Below are 23,758 nucleotides of genomic sequence, written 5' to 3' on the forward strand. Positions count from 1 at the left end.
AGCGAAACAATTAACAAACATTAACAAAATATCAATTCCTATGCAATTATTTTAAAATTAAACATTTTTGAATATAGGTATTTAAAAGATATCGCTGATCCAGAGAATAATCAATGAATGGTTTGGCATACTAAATCACGATTTATGGATCTCCATGAATCAAAACTATATTTGTTCTATAATGGATCGAAATTCACCTCATTACCATGATAAAATAAGTTAAATTTATTTCTTCTCTCACTTAATTTCTGCCAAGTGTACAGCCAAATTTTTTTCATTTAAGCCAAATATGACTTTTAACCGACGTTTGTTTCGATTATGCAAAATATTTTAATGAGGAATTTCGGCCTGTTTCTTATAGATGTTTTGTGCGAAATATTTTCATCATTTTTGAAAATACTTAACTATACAAGCATTCTTCAAACTATGATATGAGTTTGATAATTTTAACAAACTCTACGCTTTTATTTTAAATATGTTTTATTTTCCTTTCCCAGTTTTTGCAACAAAAATGTGCTTTTTGTGCCTTTTGATTCATAATAAAGAATTGTCCAAATTTATATCCACAAAACTTCTTTCTCAATGATATTTTTAGTATTTCTGTATTGCACTACAGGGTTCTTTGTCGTTTAATATTTTAACAAATTATCAATTGAAAACAAAAATTATATCTCATAATAATTTAATAGCTTTAGCTGAAATCACTTGCTGAAAACTGAAATCGGGTTTGATTCTTAAAGCTTTGTTTTTTTTGTCGATTTAATTCCTATTTAATTACTATGAAATTATAAAAATTCTCATTTAAAAAATATTACATCCGGCCAAAGATATCATATCTTGCGTTATCATAGAAATATTTTTTTATTATTTTTTTTGTATATGTCAATAGTTAAGATAGAAATCCAAAAGATAAAAGATTTTATCTGACTCATTTAAAGGGAAGAGATGAAAAGAGATTTTATCGACAACAGGGAAATCATGAAAAGCAAGCTTTATGTTATTAAATTATTATCATGATTAAAAACTTACTGCCATTTATTAATCTCATTGAAACATTCAATAAATATATAAAAGTTAATTGAAGACATGATTAAATGAAAATTTCATCAGGAATTTAAATAAAGCGGCTATAAAATTGCAGTTTTTTTTTTATCTCAATGTCAACAAAGTTCATTGGACATTTTGTTCCGCTTTCTAGAATAATTCTATCGAGATGATTTTTTTTTTCTAATAGCGCTGTTTCTATTGTTAGTCAACGTGACAAAATTGCTGATGAGAGATTCGAAGAGAGTGTTCGAAAGGAGCATGTGCTGCTTTGAACTCTCTATTGCCTGTCTGTTTTTACAAAGCTGTCGAATGCCTCATCTGTTTTATTACTCTACTTTTTAAAAAATAATAAATACATTCATCTTTTTATGTTCTGATATATCATTTTTGAAACAACTATATCTCCTTGCTATTATAACTTTGAACTAGTTTTAAAACAGTTGTTTTCCCATTAAACGCTTATAATTTTAACAAAATGTGATTTTTACTTGCAAGAGTTCTAAAATAAATATAAATAAGATGCGTTAAAAATATAATTAAGTAGATTCCATATACGAAGACAACTTATTGCAATTCTTCTCATAACACGATTTTTGGAAAATTTCTGCAGATCTTCATCGATTATGGTTCTTAGAACCTAAACCCATCTCAGTTCAAAAGTTAATATATAAATATAAAGCTTTGTCTATATTATCTTGTTAACAAGATAACTAGAGTAACTTATTTGGATTTTTATCGGCTTAGAATATGTTGTAAGAAATGTGTAAATGGGCCATCTAACTCAAAAGGGATGAAAATGATGGGGATGGAAACTTCTTTAATATTGCATGAAGAAAAATTAACAAATTTAGCCAAATTAGCGACTTATTAAGACGAACAACTTATGTATTTAAAGGTTTTCGATAACTGCAATTACCTAGAAGTTAAGGGCCAGTTGCCAGTTTTGAAAAAAAATGAAATAAAAATTTTATTTTATTTCCTTTTTGATAGCTTGAAATTGTTTAAATGTACGTGAAGTAAGGATTAAAAGTTTAAATAAAATTAATTAAATAAAAAGAAAGCTTTAATGACAATATTATGTAAAAATTATCAGTTTTAGATTTTCCAGAAATTGAGTATTTTTAATTCTTTTGAATAATATTTATCATTTAAAAAAATTACATTTTGGTTCTATACGCCGATACCAGATTATCTTCAATAGCCCTTTTCTCCTTTTAAAATAAAACAAATTATTTTCTAAAATGGTATTTTTTTCGTGATAATATGCACAATTGTGAAAACTTACTCATACTTTCATTGATTACAGGATCTCATTAACATTGAGGATTCATTTGAAATTTATCAGGTGTTTGTTTCAAATTTAGTAGAGTTCTTTAAATATTATTAAATACTGTCGGAAAGATTTAATTTATATTTTTCTGTCCAATTCGTTATTCCGAGGCTTTTGTTAATTTTGCTGTTCTTTACTTTGATATCTGCAGCGTTACCGAGAGAAAACTGTAGTAAAAAAAGACAACCATAATAGGTTTTAACCAAGTATGAGGGTACTTGTATTAAACATATAATAGCTATTAATCGCTAAAGATATTATGTTAGTTTATTGACAATGTTCGCCAACGGCCTGAAGTTAATGCACAAATACCGAAATATATATTAAAATTGTTATGATTGGAATATTCAAAACTTCAACAGATTAGATTTTAATTCGAACAAGAAAAACGGACGATTTTTCCCTATAATATAATTAAAAACTCAAACAATAAATTCATATTTTCTATCATAAAACAGTATTCTCTGCATTTAATTTAAATAAGTGTAATTAAAAATTATAGTTAATTTCTTCAAATATGTTTAAAGTACAACTATAATTAGTTGCTCTTGCCAACTCATACATATCTTTGGATTTATTTCAAAAATTTCGAAGATTCTCAATAGTATAAAATTTGTAACAAACCTATATTTGTATATTATTTTTATGACGTTTGTTGCCTAAATATAATTTACTTCGCAATAAATACTGAATTGTGCAATGGCAATAAATTCGTTATCAATGACTGCTACAAAATTTAATATTTTTAATTTTTATCTGAGAATTGAAAGGAATTTGAAAAAAAAAAGTTAGACGAAAAAGAATCTACCTTAGTCTCTCATCTTATTGAGAGAAAAAAAATTATAATTTAATTCAGTTTTATATATTAAAAATTATCACAATCAATAAATTAAAAGTGATTATTATAAATGAAAAACAAATTTCAACTGGAATTTAAGGAAGGAAGAAAATACCGCAAAGTAATCAACAATTCAGTCACTATTATTTTTATTTTTAATATTATCAGGAAAAACTTTATTATATATGTTGTGATTAAGAAATTTTTTGATAAAAAAAAAGAATTTATTGTGAAAAATATGGTATCAACTGATTATTCAAAATATTGTCCATCGCTAGCCACTAATTTTCCCACCATCTTTTCGGTCCATTCTATGTCGAAAGAAAGACATATCTTTAAAAAAATCATTCATAAATCGATCCAATATCCTCAAAAAAAAAAAAAAAAAAAAAAAAAAAAAGGAGCTTTGCTGAGACAAGCCATTATTCACGAATTGAAGTAGAAAATAATCAGAAGGAGTCAAATCTGAAGAATATGAGAGATGTGGTACGACAAAACATAACGAACTAGAATATTCTTGAAAAGTTTCAGATCACAAGGCTGAGTAATATCGTGCCTGTAATTTTGTAGTGTCTTCTCGTATAATTTGGCGTTTTTTTTTTTGTTTTAATGTCTAGCTCCATTGAATCAATTGTTTCTGATAACCTGCTCCAATGATGGTTCCTCATCTTTAAATTTTTACGGTGACCTAATTGTTCCTCATTTACCTTGTCAAAAAAAAAAAAAAAAAAATTATAGCGTCGAAACCAGTTACTCGCATGTTGAAATAAATCAATGGAGCACAATAATCTCAACATCCGACATTATTTACTGACTTTCAGTTTATTTATTATTATTTTTCAAATAGAAGCAAAATAGCGTCACTTCCCTCAAACTGGGCTTTGTTAGCTCCAAAGCTCCAGAAAAAAAATGTATTTTACACTTCGAAAAAAATTAAACATAATGAAAATTAAAGCTTGATGATACTTTGACATGAAATTAACAAAAATTTTGAAATTCTTTCAAGATAAATGTCACACTCTCAATCGAATTAATTAAGATGAAAATAATTTACGACTTTTTAAAAAAATACGTCATAATTATGATGTATGCTATTAACAAGGTTATTCATATTAACCACTTTTTAATTTTTCTTCGTTATAAATACCATTGTATTATTTCTTATAAAAATATGAAACTTCAATAATATTACGCATTGAAACAAAAAAATTTCTTGTATGCTTTGTTAAACATATTTTTGAAAAAAAACAGTTATCAAAAGATATTTAAACATCTGTTTTTCAAATTTGAATAAAAGGATGACATTGCTATGCAAAAGACAATTTGTTATATATTCTCTGCAATTTCAAATGAACTTCCCCTTTTTTTTTTCAGAGCCATGTCTTGGGTCATTGCAGTGCGTGCAGCAGATATCTGCAACAAAATTCCTGGCTTAACAAATACTCAACGCCTGTTGTGTCAGACTAGACCGGATATTATAGTTGCTATAGGTGAAGGTACAAGACTCGGAGTAGCTGAGTGTCAGAGACAATTTCGTAACCACAGGTGGAATTGTACAGCTATTGGAAGCAACCAAGTATTTGGACATGTGGTAGTTGTAGGTCAGTAAGTCTAATTTATTTATATAGGAAATAATTCGTAAATAGATTTGTATTCATTTTCTATCAAAAATATCAACTGAAACAAATATGAATTTCGATAAGAGTTGCTGAAATCAAACGATCGTTCTAGCTGTCAAATCCATAAAAAAAGACTGTTTTCAGAATACTTGTTGATTTTTTATTATATAAACTGGAAATAACTTTACTTATATTCCGCTGCCTGAATTACAAATTTTAGAGTTTATCTTCTTATCTTCTAACTGAAACAAATATGAATTTCGATAAGAGTTGCTGAAATCAAACGATCGTTCTAGCTGTCAAATCCATAAAAAAAGACTGTTTTCAGAATACTTGTTGATTTTTTATTATATAAACTGGAAATAACTTTACTTATATTCCGCTGCCTGAATTACAAATTTTAGAGTTTATCTTCTAACTAATTACATTTGTATAATGTTTTGATCAGGTTGAAACTAATTTTGATCTGCATTTTTTTTTTAACATTTAAAATTCAGCTACATTGAATCATTCCATCGTTACCATGCAGCTACAATGTATAAGGTTATATAAAGGATTTAGAAAATTCTTAATAAGTAGGTTTCCTTCCAAACATTCTTAAACAGGTTTTTAAAATGGTTTTTACGGAATTATAAAAATTGCTTATTATATGCTGTTATTGCTTCTGAGCATCTAATATAAAGAACTTTTTTTAATAAATTTGTTAAAGCGCATTTTGCAAATTCTGCGCTAGTCAGTGCAGAATGATTAAACGACATTTTATTTTGTTTTTAAGAAAAACTTCACATCTGCGCGACATTTACAGTGAAATCGAAATAATCTAATGAACATGTTTCCTAGCATTTCAGTTTATTTATAAAATTATAAATATTTAAACAATATGCAATATAAAGAAACGATAGGCAATTACGTTGACAAACTGCATGTTTGTTTGCAAAAAAAGGAAAATGTATCATTAATGAGCAGGGCAATCATAACAATCATTTTGTAAGTGTGTATATAAGAAAGAGAGAGAGATCAATTATAATCAGAGATGTTCTCGTTAATCAAATGGTTGAAAATATTTCATTCTGCGAATACTATGGTAGATAAATTAAAAAAAATTCTGCAGTTCATTTAATTTTAGCTTTCTTCTTATAATATAATAATCCTTAATTTTAATATATCGAAAAATAACATCTATCAGTTTAATTATCAATACATAATCATTTAAATTAATGAAAAGTTGCAGGCATTGACACAAACTTACTGGAACAAATATGAAAATACTGGTATATTAGGAAGTAAAGTATTCATTTTACACTAATATAAATGCTACATGTTTTTAAACAAGGGAATATGCAGCTATTTTTGGGGACAAGTTGAATAAAAATGTAATGTTTTACTGTCTTTCCATTGCGATTAATTTTTTCCCTCAATTTTCGCAAGATTTTCTGTCTAACTATGGGACGAAATCAACTATAGTTGTTACAAAAAATTAAAAATTTTATTGAATTTCTCCAACGAAGCATGCTGTATGGAAAAGTACTCTCTTTTGAATATCCCAATAAAATTTATCTCGATATCTATTTATAATAGAATGGAAAGTGTGTTGGCGCTCTACAGACTACAGCATTTGACCTTGAGATACCAAAATTGATTCAGGCATATTTTGGAAGGCAAAAATGTATACCTTGGAGCTATTTTTTAAAAATTTTAACCAATTAAAAATTGAGCAAAATTTTGACATTTTTCTGCTATAACTTTCATAAATATTATAGCACCAAAAAATTATCTTTTCGATGATGTCAATTGGTTACCATATAAGTTTTAGTTCTATCTTTAATCTATTTCTAAAAATATTTTAAGCATATTTTAAAACAATATATTTCATGAAAATAAAAATAAAATTTAACCTGTAAAAGCATGTTAAGCATCTATTAAACAAATTAGCTTTTATCAACGTGATGTCATAACGCAGAACAAAAGCTGAAATTAAAAGATTAAATTAACTCTCACTATAAACTTAAATTAATGAAATGTAATTTTTAGTTTGAGTGAAATAAATATGAATCATGACATTTTTTGAAAAAAAAAATTGAGAAAAACATTTATATAACCCTTTAAAATATTAATATTATTACTTAAATAATTATGTAGTATTTAAGGAAAACATGGTTTTATATCTGATGACAAATGTATATATTGAAATGAAAAAAGAATCATTATAATAGATTAGAATATTTTTAGTGATTCATCCGTGATCAAAAAACTATCTTTATATATATATAACGTTTAACGATGGGTATTTGGTAGTTTTTTTGATTTAACGGTAATATTTTTTCCCTTTCATAGCAATCCTTTTTTTCTTTAGAACTTCAAACTGCGATAGTAATTGTTACTGAATGGCTGTTTTACACAATTTTGTGCAGGATTTTTTTTTTCTGTGCGATTTTTTTTGAAGAGCAGAAATGTTGGTCCCTTCTGTTTCCTTGTCCATTCCCACGAACCTTTCTGATACTACTCGTGTTCGTGTCCCAATATCACCCCCTCCCATACTCCATGAACTAAAGGCCCCCAATCTGGGGGCTGATCTTTGGGTGAAACCATAAATCTTGTGACCGCTCACAATACTTGACTGAATGGTAGGTTATTAATAATATCTTTTCATAAAGACCGCGGTATCAGCTATTGAGTACTTGTAAAATGCCGACTTCTTGAACCTTTGGTCATGGTCGATATCGAGACAGATGTATTTTTTATGGTTAACATTTTATTATTAGAGGTTTTTGAAGACTTTTTTTCCCCTTCTCTTCAAACTTCTATATGAAGAATTGATCACATGTTTCTCGACAAGCGTATTACTTTAATTGATTCCGGTTGTCGGTCTCATTCGGGTTTCTCTTGAAATTCTTTTCCACCCTCTGTCCCTCCTCTCTATCTAACGTCATTCACGCATTGGCTGTAGCAATTTTGCAATCCGACTTGAAATCGATAAAAACAGCTAGCTGTTTCTTTTTCCCAAAACGAAATCTGAAATCTGAATCAATGTCCGTAGAAGATAATTTTACGATATTTGCCGTTTTTGAAAGTTGTAAAGACAACTTTCTACTTAGATGGTGAGAAAGTATAATATATTAATAAAACTAAAGCGAAACATTTCTACAGAATACTCTCGGAAAACACAAACCCTTTTAAAATTTAATGACATTTAAATTAAATTTTTGTACAAATCTAAGGTATAAATGTGCATTATTTTGCCTTTTCTAAAATGCGTGCACGTTTTACAGCTACACCTCGAAGTGCTTCAAGATTTATTATTTACTAGCCGCCTTTGGCGACCAGCCGGTTCGCCAATCTTAATGCTCGTTAAAATTTCAATAATTAAATATTTTATGTAATTCCTACTTTAATAGCTTCTTCATCAAATATTTTAAAGCTTCACATTTTGATAGTCATGTAATTCGCTCATAATAATATAAAGTCCTTCAGCCATAACATAATATGTATCTCTCTAATTTTCTGTTAGTTCCGGTAGAATTTATGCTTAAAATTAAAATGGAAATGACTAAACTGCAATTAATATAATATTTTTTACTGAAACAAAGCATTTTTTTAATGATATGATTACTGATAATAGAGTCACTGAGCGTTTAAACTTTATGGGCACTAAAGAATATCTTTCTTAAGTTATGTAATATCTCAAGAATTTGTCAACAAAATTTTCTCAGATTCATCATGAACAGATCGATTCATTAACAATGTTTAATTTTAAATGCATCAAACTTTAAGAAAATAAAATGAGTCGTTTAAAATAATCGGCCGAAAACAGGTTTAAAAAACTACTTTAAAAACGATGTACTTAAAACTATAAGCATATACAAAAAAATATATAACTAACATAAATACAATTTAATTACAAAAGCATGCAACTAACCTAAAAATAATTTAAATAATTGAAAACAGGTTAAAAAAATCTACTTAAAAAACGATGTACTTAAAACTATAAGCATATACAAAAAATATATAACTAACATAAATACAATTTACTTACAAAAGCATGCAACTAACCTAAAAATAATTTAAATCAAACGTTGATAACGGTTGTCATGGCAACATTCAGAATGCGCATGCGTGAATTTTCTTCGCCAGCTCCGGTAACGCAAATGCGTGAATTTTTCTACGCCAGTTGGGGTAACGCTATGCAGATTATACATTTTTAATTTCCTTTATTCTGTGTTATTTCAATTCAAAAGTACTTCAGAATGAATCTGAAACATGGATTAATTAACAATGTTTAATTTTAAATGCATCAAACATTAAGAAAATAAACAGAATCGTTTGAAATAATCCGCCGAAAAATGTTAACCCTAGCCTCATTTCTGTTGGGAGAAAAAAAAGTTGAAGTTGGCGGTGGGGAAAATGAAAGATTTTTTTGGCGGAAAAGTTGGCGGTGGGGAAAATGGAAGATTTTTTTGGCGGGAAAGTTAGTTTTTAATTAATAATTAAAATTCTAATTAAAATTTCAAAAAAAGGGACCCCAGGTGCACATTCCCGACCTCTAAGGTATACATGTACCAAATTTGATAGCTGTATGTCAAATGACCTGGCTTGTAGAGCGCCAACACACACACACACACACACATTGAGCTTTATTATAAGTATAGATAAGATTTAATACCAGCCAGATTTAAAAAATATTTTCTAACAACAAAATTAAACAATTTTATGTCCGTTATATAGTGAGTATGTTCCTTATATCGCTAAAATTGCACAACATTAAGAAAATCGAATTTTTTTATCATTCTGCAAATGATCAGATAAATAATAAGATATACCATTTATTTTCTTCAAACTGACAATATGACTTTTCATAATCTAAATTGCAACTGATTTATAAAGGCGCTCAGTAATGGTTCATGATTTATTTAGTGTTTACTGAATAGATCCCGATGAATCTAAACCCAACAAAAATAATATATAAGAATTTTTATCACTGAAAGCAAATCTAACAAGAAAACATTTATTTCTCACATAATAAAATAAAATGTAATTTTATTAAATTAAATATGCTCTTCCTTTGGGAAAGCGTTAGTTGATATTAAAATTCATACCACATAATCCTTAATTGAACGATTCTCTCTAAAGTGTGGGACGAGTGGTTTGATGAAAGCACTTATAAAATATTATCGAATACATTTTTTTTTTCTCTTTTCAATAATGATACAAAAAAAAAGCTATGGAGGAAGTCTATAAAATGGTTAAAACTACCTGAACTACCTTATGTTGCCTCCCATAAAGGACTAGGAGGCAACAATCTATATCCATTAGTGTCAACTAATTACTTATTATGACGCCTTTCAGACGGCATTTGAGTAAATTTCCAATAATAAGCGTCGCGCTCAAAAACCGGAAAAGAAAAAAACTTGAAGAATAATAAGTTTTTCAATTTATCAGCTTTCATGTAACCTCTCATTAAGTTAGATTTATCAAGGAAACGTCTGTTTTGATTGATATCAAAATAAATATCTGAATACATGCCCAAGTGCATATAATTGTCTTTCAATAATTAGGTATATAATAATTTTCAAATACTCATTAACGTAGAGAATGTTTGCAGCATGGTTAAACGACAAAAAAAAAAAAAGTGAGATTTAAAAAAAGTCTAGTAAATGTCTTTTATGCTAACGTCATTATAAATTATATTAAATGTTGAAAATTAATAAGAAAATGAATTTAAAAAAAGCAGACATTTTGCCAAATTACCAGTAAGTCTTTAAAAGTTTATTTATAAAGATAACTATAATTATTCTTAATTTTCTGTTTTAATACATTAGATATAGAATTGCCGATATAATTATAAAATGGTATTGGCAATGGTACCTCAAGACGAATAGGTGGTAACAGGTAATGCATTTTCTTGTAAAGGTTATTGTACAAATTACGCTAACTAAATAAAAAATAATAATATTTTTTTAAAAGTCAGTTCTTGCTTTCGCAAGAATTGAGCTCGCATTCTTCACCTTCACATGAAAAATACTGAAATCCTTGCATTTTACCAATTGAGCCACTCCCTGTTGATTTCAAATTTTATTACAAGCTGCTAAAACTATTTAAAGTATTAAAATTAATTAAATTTAATAATTAATGAATTAATATTTGAAAAAACTGTATTAACATCAAGTGCCATCCACTACAAGTTTAAAAAATGTATTAGAACTTGTGTTAATGAGATATTTTGTGCATACTATCCCATAAAAAAAATCGGGAATATTCTGAATCAGCACTTGATTGGCATTTATAATGTATGATTGTGCCTAGGGATTGCAATACCGGACCAAAATTTCAATACCGGTATTCGGTATTTTTCAGATCTTAATACCGGGATACCGGTTTTAATATCGGTATTAGAAATTTTAGAAAAATAAAGAAAACACAGGTGTTTCTTTGTTTTATTTGCCAGTTTCATTAGAGAGTGTAAATGTTACAAAAAATAATTTGTAACTTATAAAATATAACAGTATATAAAGAGTCACAAAAAAGTAAAGGAACATCTTATTTATTTAAATCATAAAAAAAGTGTAAATATCACTATTCAGTCTGTGGTACTATTAAAATTTTTTGAAATTTGATAATAAAAAACATAATGCATCAATTGTACTATCATTAAGCCTGAAAGGTAATTTTGTGCAAAAATTACCAGCTGTCAAAAACGCTCTTTCGGCATCTACGCTAGTTGGTGGTACTGTTAGGAATGAGCGATATACTTTTTCCAAGTATTTACCTCTAAATCCCTCATCTTCAAATAAATCGATTTCTCGTCGGATGGTTTTGGATATAGCAAATTTCTGTATTGTATTTTGGTTCGTTGAATTTTTTATTTATTTATTGCTAATTCTAATTTTTGTTCAAGAGACAATTCTTTTTCACTATCGACATTGATGCCATCATAATCTTCGATAAGTGAACCGTATTCTTCTGAATGTGTATAGGTTTGTGGGTAAAAACATTTAAGAAAATTTACTATAAACTTAATCAGATTTGAATTGGTTATTTTCTATTCTTCTTTTTCATTTTCATTTTTAAAATCATTATAATTAAGTAAATACCATAAGACATTTTCTATTTCGGTATGCCTTTCAACTGTGTGATTTTTCAATGTAATATATAATTATTCAGATAGTGATGTATGCTGTTCTTTCAGTGACTGCAACATGAAATCTATTGTTGCATTAGCTGTTAATAAATTAGAATCTCTCTGACATAATGCCTCAACAGTCAGTTTTATTGGAAGTAGAGCTGATGCAGTTCTGGATATTGAGTCGAATTCACTATCTGAAAAATTAATTTATAGTCGATTATTGCTTTTTGAATTGGATTTCTCAGTTACAAAAATCGTTCCATCATTAGAAGTAAACTGTTTCAACGTGTTTTAGAATCTAATATTAACATATATTCTGTTTTATTTTCAGTTAGTATATATTTTAGTAATATGTCATTTTTTATAGGGGAACGTTTAAATATCTTAACAATTTTTTGAACTTTATAAACTATAGGAAGCAATTCGTGATTGTTTAATATTTCATCCTCATTAGAAATATCTTCTTCAGCAATGAGATTGCCATTATTTTCATTGTCAATATCACTCACTCTCACTCTTACTCTCTTCAAAGTTGGAATCCGAAGTTTCTATATCCACAGTATTTGGATTCTTCTGTTCTTTATTTTTTGACATCTATTACTTCTAATTGAATTCCATCAGCATAACACAATTGCTGATTTGCACCAATCAACTTTCTAACTTTGTTCATAACTGTTGCTCCATCAGTCGTTATGGATACAATATTTTCTTTCAGGGATAATCCATGTTTCGCTAATTTAGATTTAAGCAATTAATTAAGCCATTAATTTCGTCCATTAGGGAGATATAAAAGCAAAAACGTATACTATTTTGCTATGTTGGCGATTCCTGAACATTTAGTGGAGACAATTTTAAAAATTTCTAGTAAATACCGAAAAACCGGTATTTAAACTTGTGAATACCGGTATTACAAAATCGTACAAATAGCTCAAAATACCGGTATTCGGTATCCCGGTATACCGGTATTGCAATCCCTAATTGTGCCTGTGTGTTATACAACCAAACATTCTTTATTCCCATGAATAAAAATGTAAAAGCTGTATCTCTTTTATTTAAATAACTTAATTTTTTTGTTTTCAAAATTATGATTGAGTTTCAAAAATCTGTCAGCTATCTCAACTGAGCATTTTTAAATTGCTGATGAACTCAGTAAAGAACATGGTCTTCAGATTATTATTACAGAAACGAAATTTTCTTTACTGCATCATTTCAAAATAACATTTTCGAGATCAATATCTATTCATCATGTAGACAATGTCTCAACTGGTTAAGCAGTATACTTTTAAAGAAAGAAATCAATTGTTTTTTCATGATCATTCTGAGCCTGTTCTTTCTAATAATTCACCACTATAAAAACTTTGTCTAAAATTTCTCTTTGGAGATATTTTAATTCTTCATATTTTAGACTTCTTCGAAAAAGAAAAATGTCCAAGTATGTTCAAATTTTTGACAAAATTCTGCGAAGGGAAAAGTTGCTTTTTTTCAACAAATGCCTGATGTCTGATCCCATGTACTGAAATTAAACAAGAATTGACATAGTTACAAACATCAATTTAGCATACATACTCGATTAATGCTGGGGAATTACATGCAAGTTATTCTAACTAGAATAAAAGATAATTATTTTAAAACTTCTGAAAATCAGCGAACAGTAGAACAATAATCAAATTAGCATCATTGAATTGATAAATGATTTGAGCTATAAGAGAGCATAAAGTTTTAAAAACAATTTTGATGTTATAACCAGAAAATATCAAAATCGTCAAAAATCGAAATATTTAAGGGGTTTTTATTAGTGCATAGGGAAAACGTTTGGTTTCGTAATGTATAGATAAAATATTTTTGAGCCGCACACTGATTGATTTTTGTGGGTGGGACGTATTATAGGATATCGAAATGAAAACTTTTTTGGCTTTTGATATAAATTTTAAATAATTTAGTATGTGTGATTTCATTTTTTGTCATGGGTTTCTAATCTAGAAAATGCGTATTGTTTAAAAGTTAGCTGTACAGTTTGAAGAAAAAAAACTGAAAAATGTACAAACTTTTTGATTACCATTCTTATATTTTATGCGATTTTTATGTGTACCTACTAACAATAAAAAGAAAGAAAAAAAATATCAATATTTTTGTTTCCATTTGAACTTTTACAGAAACGTTTTTTTCCAGTGTTTTGTTTTTTATCTGTGAGGCAAAAAGCTACAAAAAAAAAAAAAAAAAAAAAAAAAAGAGATCGTCTTGCAAGACAGGGTATCGATTATGAATTCTTTTAATACACAAATGCAAGAAATACACTTATTAACTGTTTACAATATATCCATGTATTATAGCTATTGTTACAACTTTTATGCTTATGTTTTATTGTGGTTCCTGTTTTTTTAGTATACTAGCCTCCTTTGGCGACCAGTCAGTTCGCCAGTATTAATGCCGCTTAAAATGTTTAGTTAATATTTTATGTAACTTGGTCTCATAATAGGTTTTTAAGCAAAATATTTTTAGGCTTCAAAATTTGAAGGTCATATTATTCACTTATACTATGATATAGGTCTTAAGCCGTTCTGTTCATTATACTACGCATCTCTCTCTAATTTTCTATCAGCGCCCGTAAAATTCAATTTTAAATTAAAGTGGAAATGAGAAAACTGCAATTAATATAAAGACGTTTTTGTACTGAATATAAGAATGTCTTTTTTCTTTTTTAAATATGAGAACTGAAAGGGGAGTCGTTCGGCATTGAAGCCTTATGTGCACTACAGAATAATTTTCATAATTTATAGTATCTCAAAGAATTATTCAACAAAAATTTCACGGATTCATCTTAAAACTCAGTTTTTAGTTTTATTTTCAATAGGATTTAAATGATGTCAATAATAACATTTCATTTTATTAAATGATACGTCTTAAATATACTCAAAAATTATCGTTTAAAATTTTAGACAGTCCTTTGGTACTAAGGAATCATGAAAAATATTCTTGATATTGCAACTTTTAAATAAATAAATAAACGTATCTATTTTCTGCGTATCAAATAAAAATTATTAAGTTTATATATTACAATTATTAAGTTTATAATATTACAAATTTAATTATAATTATATTATAAATCAAATATAAAATTAGAATAAATTTATAAAATTACAATTACATTAAAAATTTATTAAGTTTTCAATATTACAATTTTAGAACAATCAACATTTTTATAATGTAGGCCAACCACCCTTGAGAAGCCGTGGGAGATTATTGGCTTTTTTGTAATTTAAATCTTTAGTTATCTAAAATCGTCCGTTTTTATAGAATCATGATATTCAAATTTTCATAAAGTGATTTCTTTAGTGATTGATTTAGTTAATCGGGATGCAACTCTTTTTATTTAAGACTAACCGCCTTTGGCGACCAGCCGGTTCGCCAATCTTAATGTTCGTTTAAATTTTGATAATTAAATATTTTACACAATTCCTACTTTAAGAGATTCATCAAAATATTTCATAACTTCAAATTTTGATAGTCATATAATTCACTCATGATATTATAAAGGCCTTCAGTCATAACGTAATATGTATCTCTCTAATTTTCTGTTAGTTCCCGTAGAATTTATGCTTTAAATTAAAGTGGAAAGAATTAATCTGCAATTAATATAATATTATTTTTTACTGAAACAAAGCATTTTTTATAATATGATTACTAATAACAGAGTCACTGAGCGTTTAAACTTTATGGGCACTAAAGAATATCTTTCTTAATTTATGTAGAAGAAGAGAATTGTCAACAACTCAAGAATTTGTCAACAAAATTTTCTCAGATTCATCATGAACAGATCGATTAATTAACAATGTTTAATTTTAAATGCATCAAACACTAAGAAAATAAAATGAATCGTTTGAAATAATCGGTGGAAAATAGGTTTAAAAAAACTACTTAAAAAACGATGTACTTAAAACTATAAGCATATACAAAAAATATATAACTAACATAAATACAATTTAATTACAAAAGCATGCAACTAACCTAAAAATAATTTAAATCAAGAATCATTCGTTGATAATATTGTCAACAATCAGAACACAATGCGCATGCGTGAATTTTCAACACCAGTTACGGTAACGCAAATGTCTGAATTTTTCTACGCCAGTTGGGGCAACGCTATGTAGATTAGAAATTTTTAATTTCCTTTATTTTGTGTTATTTTAATTCAAAAGCACTTCAGAATGAATCTGAAAGATCGATTCATTAACAATGTTTAATTTTAAATGCATAAAACATTAAGAAAATAAACAAAATCGTTTGAAATAATCGGCCAAAAAATGTTAACCCTAGCCTCATTACTGTTGGGAAAAAAAAAAACTGAAGCCTTACTCATTTGGCGTTGGGGAAAATGAAAAGATTTTTTGGCGGGAAAGTTGGTTTTTAATTAATAATTAAAAATTCAAAAAAAGGGCCCCCAGGTGCACATTCCCGACCTCTAAGGTATACACGTACTAAATTTGGTAGCTGTAGGTCAAATGGTCTTTTCTGTATTGGGCCAACACACACACACACATGGAGCTTTATATATAAGTATAGATATAGATAGATATTAGTGTCTCAAGAATATTTTGTTAAATTATGATTCACAGGGCAGCCACAGGATATATGTAAAAATTTTAAATTCGTAATTCATCAAAACATTTATGGATTGAAACTACATAAAATATGATTATTTACTTCATTTAGACTATTTTGTTAGCAGATGTATATCTATTACTAAAGGCTTACAAATTAGCTGCTGGGCTCCGATTAGAGTACATATCTTACACATAATAAACCACATTTCCCTTAAATAAAACAGTTTAATTGAATTATCAATATAGTTATTATAAAATATCATAGAAAACGATTCCTTGCCTTTAATTTTCAAAAAATATCATGTTATATATATATATATATATATATATATATATATATATATATATATATATATATATATATATATATATATATATATATATATATATATATATATATATATATATATATATATATATATATATATATATATATATATATATATATTAATTTCATACAGACACGTGCTGAAAATTACGTGTACAATTTATATGTACATTACAATTTATACATTTAATTTGGAATGGTAGTTAAACTTATTTTTTAATTTAAGCTTTTGTCAATATGATAGCAACGCGTTGATAAAAGTTAATTTTCCCACTGGCGTGCAATGTGCAGCTTAAATTTTATTTTTATTTTGTGTGAAATAAAATGTTGAAAAATTTGATTAAATTATTTTTTAAAAATTCATCAAAAATAGAAATTTAATTTTTTTGGTTAAAACATTAGTATCATTGAAAAGATAATTTTTTTACACTTTAACTTAATGTAAAAATCATTTTTATGCGACTATATTTTTGGAAGTTATCGTGAAAAAACGTCAGAATCTTGCTTAATTTTTAATTAATTAAAATTCTAATTAAAAACAAAAAAATCGCTCCGAAGTGCCGGCCTCCAAGGTTTACACATGCCAAATTTGGTACCTGTAAGTAGAACGATCTGGCTTGTAGAGTGCCAACACACACACATTAAGCTTTATTTTAAGTATAGATATAGATTACACCCTCCTTTCGATTTTAATCACTGAATTTTCTATCTTTTTTCTAGGTTGAAAACTAAAAATCCATTTTTCTGAAAATTTAATTACTCAATGTTTATTTATTTCGAAATGCAAGAAGGAAAAGAAACTAAACTCATTCTTGTCACGTTGCATATTACACCGGATAATTACTTGGTATATTGTATCTTTGACACCAAGTGGAACCAACAAATCATCACAAAAGGAATAGATCGTTTCTTTCCAATATTGATGTTGCCGTATTAGTTAAACTGTAATGATCATTTCCAGCAATTTTTTATTCCTTCAGTTTTTAATGTATGCAGTAATACTACAAAAAATTTTTGTAGCCGTAAATTAATTTGTTGAGAAACGAGAAAACAGAATTAAATATTTTGACTGAATTTGATATTTTCTTTAAAAAATCTGCATATATATGCATGTATACAAGGATGCACGGCTAACTATCTCAAATGAATTTTCATAACTTTAAAAATTGCGCTTTTCTTATTTTCAGACATAACTTAAAACTCAAGTCATTCGTCAACTAAAAGCTGTATTCTCTTCTAGGTAGCAAAGAAGCAGCCTATGTATATAGTGTCACTTCAGCTGGTGTGACGTTTGTGATAACACAGTCTTGTAGTCGAGGGAACGTAAGCGACTGTGGCTGCGACAAGAGTCAGAATGGCCTGAGAGCAATGCAGCACAACGACTGGAAATGGGGAGGTTGCAGTGTGGACGTCAAGTACGGCATCCGGCTCTCCAGGAAATTTATTGATGCCAGGGAGATTGAAGGGGATGCGCGATCCCTCATGAACTTGCATAACAATCAGGCTGGAAGAAAGGTCTGTGTGCGTATCTTTTTGTAAATGATTTCTCATTGACAGACATAGACATTAATTATTCGCAGTTAATTTGCATGTCATTATAAATACTTTTGTTAGCCATTACCTAGAAAACCTTTTACCTTTCTGACCAATCGTTACTGAATAAAAGTTGTGACAGAAATCAACAATTTGTATTTTTAGATATTTTTGTGATTAACTAGGTTAGATCAGAATCGGTGTTTTCTTTCTGAAGTGTATTTGACATTCAAAGTTTGTTGCTTAGTGGAAAACAAACACTGTTTTAATTTTAAACTTGACCTATATATAATTTATTGGTATATATTTAATTGATATTAACAACTAATTTCAATTGCTTATTAAATTTATTCTACAATTCCAAATCTCTTCAAGAATTCTTCAACAGCTGAAAGACATGCATAATTCCGTTTTTCAAACTTTACTCGAAAATGCATTCATACCAGCAAGCAAAACTGTGACTAAAAAATTAAATAAATATTAATTTTCTTCCCGTCCAGCTCCATCAAGGTCGAATAAACAAGAACCTTCATTCACGTAAACATCCACAGATGTTCATATAACAGGCAATTCCAAAACTTCAGACATTTTTTTTCAATTGTTTTTCAGATTTTCGGGTAAGAAATTTTACTATAGCAATCGCTACTACACTAAAAATTTCTCGTGCGAATGATTCATGTGTGCTAGTCAAAATACTGCTCATAGAGTAGAGATACACAAATATCAGCTATTTAATGGCCATCATAGAAAAGGGTAGCCAGTACATTTTTTTTTTTTTTTTTTTTTGTCAAATTGTTGGTTATAACGTTTACGGGAAAGAGCATCCACTTTAGATTCATCTTAAAGAAGGTAATATATGGTTAAGTTTGTCTACTATCGTTGTCCTATTTCTCTAATCCTACATTAAACCAACTTGTTAGCAACTAAATGAAGATGCGATTATTGAACAATATCAAGATGACAAGATATTTCGGAAAGAAACAATCATGATATAAGACCCCCATTAATTAAAATGCTCTCGTGCTTGAAAGCTCAAAGATATTTTTTTATTATTTGCCCCCTCCCGCTAGAGCGTTAATCAAAATTCTGCTGCCAGATTGAAATTTTTCGTTATTGCTATCATCAGTATTAATAAGAGTAACTTTGCTAAAATTGGGAAAACAAATGACTTTCTACAATTTTAAGAAAAATCGTTTGGAACAGTTTGTAATTTTTCGAACACCTATGAGAGTTTAAAACTCTTTGGCGTAACAGTTTTTCAAATTTTAATTAAAAATAATGATATAAGTGGTAGATATATTTTGTGTATTATAACAATTTATACAAAGGAATCTCGTATTAAAAATACTGTTTATAAATTTAAAATGCGCTTGTTTGAGACACCTTGGGATCAACCTCGCTACCTTTAGTATTAACGTTAAATATATGTTTTACTTTCTCTCATGCGATGTTTGTTCTATGTATATTTCAGTAGTTGATACGATACATGTTAATTTTAAACCTTATTATAAATATTTGTTATATTATAAGTACTTCAACCTTTGAAACAATACTGAAAATTTAGAAATGGGTTAATGAAGTTTGTGACAATTAAATATCTAAATTCCACTAATAAAGAAAAAAAAATTCAATCCCATTCAATGCTGGATTTATCAGACGGTAATAAATATTTTGGAAATGCAAATAACAATTGCATGCTATTAAGATGAATATTATAAGCATAGAACAAAGTGTTTAATACCATTTATAGGATGCATAGTGTTATAAAAATTGGGAATTTATATAATTAGTAAAAAAGTTATATATTTCGAATGTTTAGCAAAATTTAATACAAATAATGACGATGAAATGCGTATAACTCTGCTCTTCCTAATTTGCTCATGCAAAAATTTCGATGTATAAAGTTAAACAAATTGAAATGTTTATAAAAGAATGCAAGGATATATAACAAATGCAACTTTTACAAAATATGTAAAGGATTCTATCTTCCTTCGTATCCAAAAATAGTATGAAAATTTAAATGACTTTATATCTTCTGCAATTATTTTATTTTTCGAATTAAAATTTATTTACATTCAATTTACAGCTCAACACTTTCAAAATAATTCATCTAAAAGAATAGAGCTAATATTAAAATTGTTAAATACAGCATAAAGTAATATTTTACGATTTGCGTATGATAGAGCAATAAATAAATTTTTCGAGTAATGCTTATTTAATTTTCTTTACTGCAAGTGATAATCATAAGTTTTTTTTTTTTTTCAAAAAAAAAAAAAAAAAATAAGGACCGTCTTACAGGACGAAGAGCTTATTTTTTATTTATTTTATTACACGGTATCCTACCCCTTCTTCACCCCTTGCAGTTGATTATATGGCGGCTTTGAAGAATAAGTGGTGAGAAAATCGTTTTAGATTCCTAACTCTGCATAACCATCTATTTCTTTCAAAGAGAACTAAATTTCACAACTCCTGCATGCCATCTGGCCTAAAGCTTTTCTTAAGGTCAATGCACGGTTTCTTTCGCTCTTTACGTACAAAGTTTTTGTTTGGCAAGTGAAAAATGTGACATTCTTTTTTTCTAGTTAATTGTTCTTTTGAAAAGAAGTATTTCTTCGTATAGAATCGAAATGCACAAAGCTTCGCAATTTGCCAGATTGAAAAAAAGGAATACATCGACTTAATTTGTTAATTACATTTTCAAAACAGGAAATTAGCTATAAGAAAAGTTATATTTTGCATTATGTCAATAATTCTTTTAATGCTCCTTTCTTATAAACGCCGATATTATTAAATGTAAGTATTAAATATTTTTTTCATTTGTATAAAATCTGGCAAAAATTTGAGAATATTTGATTTACGTAGAAATTAAAAATTAAATTCTCTTTATGATGTAGAAATTCTTTGGAATGCAGTTTTTCTTTTTTCAAGTGTTTTTTCAGCAATTTTTAAGCTATTTTCCTTTTTATAGAAATCGAATTTTCTATTTTTTTCTTTTAAATAAAAATATTTAATTTGTCGATTGTTCTGGCACTTCAATATCTGAACTCTTTTTCTGCAATTTTGAACGAATTTCTGTAAATCTGATTTAAAAAATTCAATAAAATAAAAATATATACATTTCATTCGATTGCCGCCAATTTTATATATTTTTCCAATGGTTTCGTAAATGCTAAATATTTTCTATTCTATAAAAGGCTGATTACTTCTAAAATATTTCAAAATGTGAGAAATGTTAATTTTCTGTTTGAGATTAATAAATGATTTAAAAGAATAAGGTATCGAAATTAGATTTAAATTATGTATTTTTTTAAATCAAGTTTTCAAGAATCGTATTCTTTATTCGTATTTCCATTGAAATAACGAATTTCGTTGAGTCTTCTGCTCTGACAAAGAATGGTTTGAAATTTCAAGCAAAGAACATTGTTTCTAATGAACACCTGAAAGATATCTTTTTACTCATTTCACACGACTAATCATTTTTTTTCTGGATGTACTTTTTATTTATCTGTTTAAAATTTACAATATTTAGTTTGAAATCCAGTAAATATTTATTGGGTCTCTTTTCTATAAAATTATCAGTAACGTGATTGGTAGCTTTAAATATTCAACTGCGTTTGTTTTCTCGTGCATTCTGAAGTTTGAGAAACAGAATGCTTAAAATTCAGTTTCAAAATGTTTTTATTAAATTCAATTATAACTTTTTTATGCAAATTTTATTAACTTAGTAAATATTCTGAAGATCTTGATGTTTTCTATATGATTCTTAATGTTTTTAAAGTTAAACGTTTTCAATTTTTAAACTCATATTTGATTTGCACCTTCTTTTATTTGATTCTTACATCGTCCAGAGAAGTGTAAATATATTTTTATCTGTTAATTTTTTGATTCATTGTATTTTCTTTTATTTTCCTGCATTTTGTATATTATCATTTATTCGTGTTTTTTCTGTCAAGCGGCTCTTCGACTATTTATTTCTTTTGAATTTTTAAAAATAAATTTAAAAAAAATATTTCTTAGTACTATTTTCTCTTTGCATGAATACAAAAAAATCAGCCGACTCATTTATTTCAAGATTTATAATGTTTTATTTTTTGCATCGAATTTTTTTTCCTATAATGAATTTCTGAAAAATCTATGTTCTACTTTCCTGAAGTATTTCCTGTATGAATTTTAATTTATTTATTTGCATTAACATTGCTTTTAATAGTTAAAAATTTCTTTTATAAGTTATGTAAATTTATATACATTTTTTCCTCTATATATTTTTATATTTATTTATTTCCGGTAATTATTAAATAAACCAAACAGAAATTTATTCACAATAATATTAAATTTAACTAACAGATTAGATAGTCTTACACTAAATAGTAAAAAAAATAAAAGCATAAATTTTAAAAATATTTTCAAATGCTTCCGAAATAGTTTTTGAAGTATTTTGCGAACTTTTTAAATTGAATTTACTTAACAATTGTAAAAAAAAAATCCAATATAAACCACTTTTGAAATAACTAATAATGTAAGATTTAAGGACAGGATATGATTCATTTTCAAAATAAAACGAAAGTAAATAAATAACGTTAAAAACAAATAAATATTAAATAAGTCCTTTAAGAAATCGTACTAAGAGCAGTCCGGAAATGATGATAATATTTATTTCTTTCCTTTGAGCCTTCAGCTCACCATTTCTCTGACGAAAAATCGCAATGGCTTTTAGTTGAGTGTATAGATCTGATTACAAGCAAATGAAAGAGAAAATACCGGAAATACGCTGTGCAATAATATCCTTAATCATTTCTTTTTCTGAAAATGTTTGTGAATATAAAGAAATAATTCATGAAGTTATTTGAAAATATTTAAAAATTTAGGGCTATTTCTCATAAATGCATTTGAATTTTATATCATACACTTTTAAAATATTTATTTTTAACTTCTAGATAAAACCAAAGGTATGTTCATTTTTTTTTCTTCCGAAAGCGTTTTATTTATTAAAGTAGCAAAAAATTTGCCTGCCTCTGGGGGTCGAAAATGCTTAATAAATAAACTATTGAGATATTTTTAGAATATTTCCTTTTAATATTATTGATGATGGTAAAAGCAGCCAGAAATGTTACTATCGCAAAATTATCAGTCTTTATAAATGCTGATAGTTTGTGTTTGTGTGTGTATAATAAATCATTTTTATACTCTTGTTTCAAATGATAAATACTGTAGCAATTAAAAAACGCCGAATCGGCAATTTCTTATTTGGGTAGTCCCCGATTCGAAACTATAAAATCTCCAGTCGCTAATTTCAGTCCGTCTCTCCATGATGTGACGTTCGCAGGATCTGCGGTGCTGCTTTG

At 27.4% G+C, this 23,758-nt stretch overlaps 1 protein-coding gene across 2 annotated transcripts in view; it reads left to right on the plus strand.

Moving 5' to 3' along the window:
• The window catches only part of LOC129967112 (protein Wnt-7a-like), a 114,626-nt gene that overhangs the window by 85,126 nt on the left and 5,742 nt on the right, over positions 1-23,758 (plus strand). The window contains exons 2-3 of one of the 2 annotated variants that reach the window (XM_056081786.1): positions 4,590-4,816; positions 18,124-18,404. In XM_056081786.1, coding sequence (XP_055937761.1) covers positions 4,590-4,816; positions 18,124-18,404 — 508 coding nt within the window. The remainder of the gene's footprint in view (positions 1-4,589; positions 4,817-18,123; positions 18,405-23,758) is intronic. The other variant, XM_056081787.1, reaches the window with a different exon arrangement.

This window comes from Argiope bruennichi, chromosome 4 (assembly GCF_947563725.1).
Source record: "Argiope bruennichi chromosome 4, qqArgBrue1.1, whole genome shotgun sequence".
In the NCBI taxonomy this organism is placed as follows: Eukaryota; Metazoa; Arthropoda; class Arachnida; order Araneae; family Araneidae; genus Argiope; species Argiope bruennichi.